At 45.9% G+C, this 8,714-nt stretch overlaps 1 protein-coding gene across 1 annotated transcript in view; it reads right to left on the bottom strand.

The window, feature by feature from the left end:
- Window positions 1-405: 405 nt before the first annotated feature.
- The window catches only part of LOC119449067 (sodium-dependent phosphate transport protein 2C-like), a 32,503-nt gene continuing 24,194 nt past the window's right edge, over window positions 406-8,714 (bottom strand). The window contains exons 7-9 of the mRNA XM_037712258.1: window positions 4,047-4,307; window positions 2,800-3,220; window positions 406-662 (exon numbers count right to left, since the gene is read on the bottom strand). Coding sequence (XP_037568186.1) covers window positions 406-662; window positions 2,800-3,220; window positions 4,047-4,307 — 939 coding nt within the window. The remainder of the gene's footprint in view (window positions 663-2,799; window positions 3,221-4,046; window positions 4,308-8,714) is intronic.

The raw sequence follows: 8,714 nt of genomic DNA, 5'->3' as shown, positions 1-8,714 counted from the left end.
CTTACCGTGCATGTCTACAGACAGGAAGGGGAGTAATTGACTGCACAATGGCATGACGATGAATCGCCAAATATAACGGGATTGTTTTGCGACCCACACACCTCGACAGCGGGTGGCGGCACTCTAAAAAAATTATCGAGCACCTCTGACGAGCCGTACGGCAATAGACTAGACTAATAGCAGCGAAATTACTTTTCTTCTTACATAATAGTAAATAGGGGCGTAAACGTTACCACACCTATGCGAAACAGGTCAGTCTAAATCGCGCACCGATCACACGTTAAAGTTGCGTATACAAAATAGCTGCGGGCCACGCATCCTCTCCGAGCTGTTAACCAGCGCAGGAGGTGTTCCCGGTGGGACGTTCGGCTGTCTCGCTGCAGTGGTTGCGCAGGGTCAGTCCCGCTACGAGGAGGCGGTGGCCGCAGCAGGCAGTGGCGGTGGTCCGAGGAAGGCGTCGAGTAGCCGCCAGCGTCTGAGCACGTATTGCTCGAGCAGCGCGTCGAGCGGCGCCAGCGAGTGCATCCACAGGGGTAGCCAGTCCCAGGAACGCAGGAATGACGGCAGCCATCGCGGCCGGTGTCGCTGGGCCGTGTTCAGCGCCACTAGGAACAGCGCGGCCAGCAGTAGCGGCACGCCCACGGTGCTGAAGAGCGTGGTGCCTGCGGTATGCATGATAGACGTTTCCGTATACCACTACGAGACAATCTGCTCCTTTCTGGACTGCTGCGAGTGAGTATGTGGGCCCGCTGTCCTTAATTCTTTTGAGAAGGTGCTCACCTGGGCTCAACAGCCCATTGTATGGCGACACCCTCGCATCTCTCGTTGAAAAGGTATATGTACTTTCATAGACTATTTACATTTGGATGTCAGAATGCGTGTAGCGGATGTTTGCGAACGACCGCAGAACGCCGGTCGAGTTAGTGATGATTGGTCGATTGGTAGAATTGGTGACTGTGGTTCCATTTCACGAAGGTAGAAAACGGGTACATACTCGTACGCTGACAAATGCGGCCTTCGTTGAGAAGACGCTGATGGCACGGTGCGCTGCCTAACCGAAGATTTCAAACGAACGGCTTGAACAAGCCAACTAATAAAATACAGTCGCTATTAGGTGCGATAGTGGAATGTTTTGGTCCGGTGGACGGGAAAACTATACGTGAAATGCGTCCTGGAGGTCACCCGAAAGTATTGCGAGCAGCACCACTGAAGACAAGGCTAAAAAGAGGAAAGCCACTGGAGATGCGCTGAGTACCACAGCAGAACATGTCCGGTGGTTCTTCCGCCATCATATTCGCAATGGATCGATACAAACAAGTCCAATTTGTCATCCTAAAGCGCCCGTGCACGGGTGGAAGGATGTATGTGCAGATTTAGCCGGCCATCGTTGCTGATGCGGATGTCGGTAAGCACGAAAAAAGGAAAACGGTGAAGAGTTTATTTTTTGCAGAAATTTGTACATTGTATTTGCATTGTTTGGAATAAATTCGAATGTGAAAGGAATGACAGATTATTAGAAGGTGCCAGTGATATATAATGGCTGGCAGTTACTGTCGAATGCGAAATGCGCTATAGCGATTTTAAGTCACCATTTTCGTCTTGCACCATTGTCGTAGTTTTTTTTTTTTCATTTTCGATCCCTCCTATATCTTTATGCGACCGTAATACCACAGTATTGCTATGGCGTACAATTCTGCCATATGGAAATTCTGAAACGTGCTGCTCATGTGAAATATAATAGAGAAATTCAGCAGCAGGTGTACTTATATGCTACCGTTACGTACTGCCAGTACGTGTATACACGTATATCAAGAAGTAGACCGGTACAGGAATGTTGATGTCAAAGTCTAGTGAGACTGTTCAGCGGATGTGTTCGGTAGTTTTATACGAGCTGTGACGGGGGGGGGGGGGGGGGGGGGCTTATGTGCACCTAGAATGCGGCAACGCTAGAAGCTTCTCCTGAGGTTAGTTGTTTCTTTTTCCTGCCAAGAATCAGGAGAGTGACGCAGCTAAAAAAAAAAACACCAAACATGTCGCCAACATATGCAGCGTCACAAAACTCCCTTGGTGTCGTTGGTTGTTCGCGCTTTCTCCAATAAAGATTGAGTTGCAAGTCAGCGCTGTCTGTGTATGCTTCTCTGTCGTCTATAGGTTGTGAGAATAGTATTGTCAAGACCGAAACGAATTAGTGCCAGAAGCAGATCGAATTCACTATGAAATACTTTTTGAACAGCTTTGTAATAATGAATAGTTGTTTTCACCCTTCTTATGAAAACAGTGTTCACATCCGAGTAGATTGGCAACGTTAGGAAGCTTCAGTCATTACATTGCACATTATGGCAGCGTTATTAGAAGCACAAATGAAGCGCTTCATTTGTTCAGCTTATTCACGTTATCGGAATTCTACGGTGAATGCGAATGATATCGGTTTATCCATACATGTCCGGCTTCCCTAGAGACGTACTGCGTGCTCCACTACGTAACAGCTGATTTATGTTTGCGGTGACAACAAGAATAAAGTTTCGCATCTTTGTCCAGCTTTACGTTTCATCGCGCAAAGTTAACTAATGAAAATATTGGAAAACTATTAAAAAAAGCTGCGTTCGTATTTACGAATAGAGAGTATTTGAATCGAAAACAGCAAATACATGGGCAATATCTGATTTGTTGTTCGAAACACCCCGGCACACCCATACCATAAAGCTCCTAGAACCATCTTGATGATATGTGCAAATCTTCCAAGTTGCCAAAGTTGTTGCGCGCGGGGCTACGTTCGCGCGCTCTGCTGCGGCAGCTCACCGGCAAAGGAGAGGACGAGTGCGAGCAGCGGTAGCGTCAGGAACACGAGTAACAGGTAGGTGACGGCGAACCAGCGGTACTGGGCGGCCGTGGCAGCCAGCAGCTGTGCCAGCGGCAGCGGGAACCGCATGAACGGCACCGGGTAGAACAGCAGGGCGCCGTACAAGTTGAAAAAGCTGTGGCACAGAGCCAGCTGTAGGGTGTCGGGAGTCGGGTCGCCCGCGAGTGCGGCCAGCAGGCCCGTGCTGGTGGTGCCGATGTTGGCGCCCACCAGCACCGGGTAGGCGCGCTGCAGCCCCGCCACGTGGTCGCCCGCCGACGCGGCGAGCAGCGCCAGGGCCGAGCTGAGCGCCGTGCTGCTTTGCATCACCAGCGTGGCCAGCAGACCCAGGCAGAGGCAGGCGTAGCCCTCGAGCAGGCCCTGGTTGGATGAACGGTTGGGATGGATTGAGTCATTGATGTATGTATGTATGTATGTATGTATGTATGTATGTATGTATGTATGTATGTATGTATGTATGTGTGTATGTATGTATGTATGTATGTATGTATGTATGTATGTATGTATGTATGTATGTATGTATGTATGTATGTATGTAGTATGTATGTATGTATGTATGTATGTATGTGTGTATGTATGTGTGTATGTATGCATGCATGTATGTATGTATCTATGTATGTGTATGTATCTATGTATGTGTATGTATGTATGTATGTATGTATGTATCTATGTATGTGTATGTATCTATGTATGTGTATGTATGTATGTATGTATGTATGTATGTATGTATGTATGTATGTATGTATGTATGTATGTATGTATGTATGTATGTATGTATGTATGTATGTATGTATGTATGTACGTACGTATGTACGTGTATGTATGTATGTATGTATGTATGTATGTATGTATGTATGTATGTATGTATGTATGTATGTATGTACGTACGTACGTATGTATGTATGTATGTATGTATGTATGTATGTATGTATGTATGTATGTATGTATGTATGTATGCATGTATGTTACAAGCATTCATTTTGAAACATCGTTACTGGCTGCTGCCACCAAGGTCTTTATTTTTTCTTCGCTTATTCTCTGGCCTTAAAGCGCATTGTTCGTGCTAGCAAATAATCGAACCTGTGGAAACTGTAATAAGGTTATGCCTTTTCATTGTGTTCCCTGCCTTTCGTCTCACCAAGATTGCAGCAATGCGTTACTGTAATGTATGGGTCCTCGTGTTTACCTGCGGCACCCGCGACAGCGCCATCTGTAGCCGCAGGGCGGGACTGAGCGTGCGTGCCACCAGGCTCATGCAGCCGAGCAGAAGCAGCAACGAAACGAAGAGCAGCACCAGGCCGGCAGTCTGGTCGCTCAGCTGCAGTCGCGCCAGTGCGTTCTGGCCTGCAGCGGACGATCGAGATCGGTTAGATTGCTGGCCTTCGAGATCTGTGTTTTGTGCAGGATTGATGGTAAGTGATGGCATCATGGGCAGCCAGTGCTGAAACTGCATGTCAGCAGCAGTGCCGTAAAACGATAGCAACAGGAGGAAAGGTTTCAGCAGCATATGATGCGATTTCGTGCCAGCAAGTTCACAGCGCATCTTGAGGAACATATGTCCATGCTCCTGGCCTGACTGGGAATGATCTGACACGTAACTTCTTTTTTGTTTTTTGTTTTATAGCGTCCAAGTTTCAATGCCGAAGTTAATCGAAAGATTGCTGTAGAAAAGAATGGCAGCGCGTCCATGCTTTGCAGATGAAGTGGCGTCGTTAATGCAATTAGTAATCTAGCATGTGATGTGTGTGTTGTCTCTCGGCGAGATCACTGAGAGACTCAACCTCCCGGCTCCATCGCGGGTGCGGCCCGCAGACGATGCCCCCTAAGGAGGACACTCATCGTCTTCTCGGGACCAAAATAAACGTTCTTTGTCTGTCTGTCTGTGTATTTGGCAGACTTGTACACGTTACAAAATTATGTCACCGTAACAATTACTATTACTTCTTTAAAAACGTAATTGATTACAACTACCAACTCCTGCTCTACGGAAGCAACTGAGCAATTACTAAAAAGTAATCGATTACTTTAACGTTACTTTCCTCCTCACTTTTATTTTCGTGGCACAAATAAACTAAATAGAACGAGCTGGTCTGGCTCTTTCAATGCGTCCTCTGCAGCCCTTCACATGTTGGTTATATTCACCAAGAATGGCTTTTCAAAATGTTCTTCGGAATCTTCACTTATTTTCTTGTGAAGACATCAGAGCGACACTGAAAACTCAGTTGATGTGCGCGCTGAAGGGAAAGGTTGTGTTGTAACGTGTGAAGTCCTTGCCGACAACATTTTCTTTACACAATGCCGCTACGCTCGGGTCTATGAAACGTAGAATCTCACCGTTACTGAAACTAAGCGAAGGCACCGGATCGGGTCAGTGAAAAAAAAAAAAAAAACTGATAACCCGCCGTCGTTTGCTTCGTGGCTTTGGCGTGGCACTGCTATAGCACGAGGTCGCGAAATCAAATCCCGGCCGCGGCGGCCGCATTTCGATTGAGGTGAAATACGCCCGTGTACGGGTCCGCGTTTAAGAAACCCAGGTAGTAAAACTTATTCCGGATTTCCCCACTACAGCGTGCCTCATAATCAGATCGGGTTACGGTCCGTAAGACCCCAGAATGAATTTCTTTAGAGACTGAGAAATCGCCCATAGGCGATTGGAATCAACGTCGCAAGTGGCCATCGCCATTGAGTCACCGCTATCGAGCCATGGAAGCGCTGTTTCAATTTGTCGGTCGATATCTGGAGCACCTACACCCGGTGCTGTTCACTGGTTAGCCATTTAGGCTTAACCGACTAGCTGTGAGGGACGCCAGCTAGCGTTCAGATTCTTTGAAAAGGTGGCCAAATCTGTAATGTAATGTAATATAAAGCTGCATATTATTCAGCCATAAAAACTTTGTTCCTGTGTTACAACTACAGAAAAAAAAATCGTGTATACGAGTCGCGCCTATATAAAATTGACAGTCACTTTCGCATACGCCAAAAAGGATGAAGGCGAAATTTGCCTGCGTGCTCATTCGTTAAATTACTAGACAGATTCATTCGAATACGTGGTTACTTCTTACTTGTTTTCTCTCATCAAAGGTCGTGGATTCGAGTGCCTTAATTGACTATATTAATTAATTGTGCCGTAACATCACCTTAACACCAACGGTCGAGGGTTCGATTCCCACCGAAGGTCGTGGGTTCGAGTGCCTGATTTAACCCTATCTTTATTTACTACGCCTTCTTTTGTATGGTGATCGGCATCGGAGCCAGCTGTGGACGACGAAGACGACGAACGCGCGAGCAAGGGCACGAACGCGTCTCTGTGACCACATGACTTTTTTTGTATCTTTCGTGTAGTCCACGCGTTTTCGCTCAAGGGCTTTGAAGGTCGACTGAACGATGAGACATAAGGTAATCACCTTAAACAGAAACATGTACGCTTAATGGCCAAACTTCGGTCTCTATCAGATAAGTCGTAGACTGCACTAATGGTAGAATTGAACAGAAAGTCTTACTGCCCATGAAGGCCCCTTGAATGTGTTCCTTGAGAGAAATAAAGATAAATTATAATGCGATTAGCATTATTTGAAATATTCACGTGCCTCAGGTGACCAGCTTTCTATCTAACGGTTTTTCCGGCAACTTGGATCATTCCGTAGCCCGCTCTTCAATGAACATATTTCACGCTAACTTAATTGGGATAGTGGTTAACTGCCATGTGTCGCTCTACAGTGACCCTCTGTCATGCTAAGTTTGCTCATTTGGCATGTGCCACTGCGTATCCACCGCTCTTCCATGTATTATTCCTTTGACGCCAACTTGGGTCACTTGGTTTGTTTTACTGGGTTTATGCCGCTCTGCAATGGGAAAACAATAATAAATTTCTACGATGCTGGGCGAAATCGAACACTCGTCATATATACTCAAAATCATGTCTGAATATACATTCACACACGCGCCACGCACGGACTGCGCGGCGCCACCGCTAGGGGGCGCTGCATGTTCAGTTGAATGTCAGTTGAATGTCAGTTGAATTAACATGCAGGGTGGTCGTAAGCAGGAAAAATGGCTGGAAATTCAAACGCAACTGAATGATGAAGCGATTAGTGTGTACGCCTTGACCGAAACGCATCTACGAGATTTGGAGCAACCGCCTGTTATTGACAACTTTGTATGGGAAGGGTGCAACAGAATGACCGGGTCAAGGAAAGGCGGAGGCGTAGGCGTACTAATTAGGCGAGGTCTGAAGTGGCGAAGGGTAAACGAGACATGTAAAGAGCATTTATGGATTAGTGGTACATGGCAAGGTAAAAAGACGTGGCTGGGAGTAGCTTACCTGTGGACAGGTAGTGATAGCAGGGAAAAAAATAAGGAATTGGTCGATTGCATTAGAAGCGATATTAATGAGTTCAGTAACTCGGGCCAGGTGATATTAGTGGGAGATATGAACGCGCACATGGACGATTTAGACGGATATACTGATTACAACGGCTCTCTAGTGCTGGATTTGTGTGATGAACAGAACCTTATAGTAGTTAACAGGGAGAATAAGTGTCATGGACAGGTAACGTGGCAATGCGGAAACAGGCAGTCATGTATCGACTACGCCTTAGTCTCAGAAATGGTCTACGAACAACTGGACCAAATGATAATAGACGAAAATGGAAAAAATAGCCTGGGAAGCGATCATAGACGTTTAGCATTAAAGTTTGGGAGAGATACCAGCGCAGAACATGAACCAATAGCCTCAGAGTTTTTAAAAATGAATGACGAGCAAATAACCGAGATCGCAAACAACATAGAGAAGAAAATTGAGGCTTTTCCTACAGCAGTCTGGGAATATAAGGAACTGGTGGAGGTTATGCAGCATGAAATAAGGCGGACACGGCAATACAATTGTTGGATTGGAAAGAGGAAACCACGTAAGTGGTGGAACAAGGAAATTAAACAAGCTATAGAAGAGCGTAAAGAGGCATCTAGGGTTCATCGAGAAGCCAAAAAGTTGGGATTACAAGAAGAAGAGGTGCTCCTTAGATGGAATACGTACCGAGAAAAGAAAAGGGTTGCGAGTGAGCTCGTGCAAGAGAAAATTAAATGCGCAAGTGAACGTTGGGTGCATAACATTCACAAAAGAGACAAAGGCGCCCCAAAAAGATTCTGGAACCATATAAAAGCACTCGGAGCTCCAACTAGAAACTCGCAAACGGCTATAAGGGATGAAGACGGTAACATCTATGAAGGCGATGATGCGCTGCGGTACATCACAGACGTTATCAGGCATAACTTCGGTACGAGAAAAAGCCTAGTTCAGACAACAGATCCAGCAACAACAGAGAGGCCTGAGAGATCAAAATTCAGCATAGAAAGCTTTTATTGGAAAAAGGCAGCAGAAAATGTCCCTAACAACACGGCAGCAGGACCCGATGAAATCCCAATACAGCTAATCAAAAACCTCGGTCCAAAAAGCAAGGCACTGCTGACTAATGCCATAGAGCAAGTGATTAGAACAAAGAATATTCCCGTTGGATGGCGTGAAAGCAAGATGAATCTTATCTACAAAGGCAAAGGAGATAAAGATAAGACGAGCTCGTACAGGCCAGTTACAGTAACGTCGGTGATATATAGAATGGCAATGCAAGCCATAAAATTAGAACTGTCGAAGTGGGTGGAGGAAAACGGTGTATTGGGGGAACTACAGAATGGGTTCAGGCCAGGCAGACGCTTAGAAGACAATATGTTTGTACTAACTCAGTGCATAGAGATTTCAGTAGCTCAGAAAAGACCTTTATGGATAGCATTTCTAGATATTAAAGGAGCTTATGACAACGTAGACAGGGAATTGTTGTGGGATATTCTTCAATACGAAGGC

This window comes from Dermacentor silvarum, chromosome 4 (genome assembly GCF_013339745.2).
Source record: "Dermacentor silvarum isolate Dsil-2018 chromosome 4, BIME_Dsil_1.4, whole genome shotgun sequence".
Lineage (NCBI taxonomy): Eukaryota > Metazoa > Arthropoda > Arachnida > Ixodida > Ixodidae > Dermacentor > Dermacentor silvarum.
This window is presented reverse-complemented; position numbering and strand designations above follow the sequence as displayed.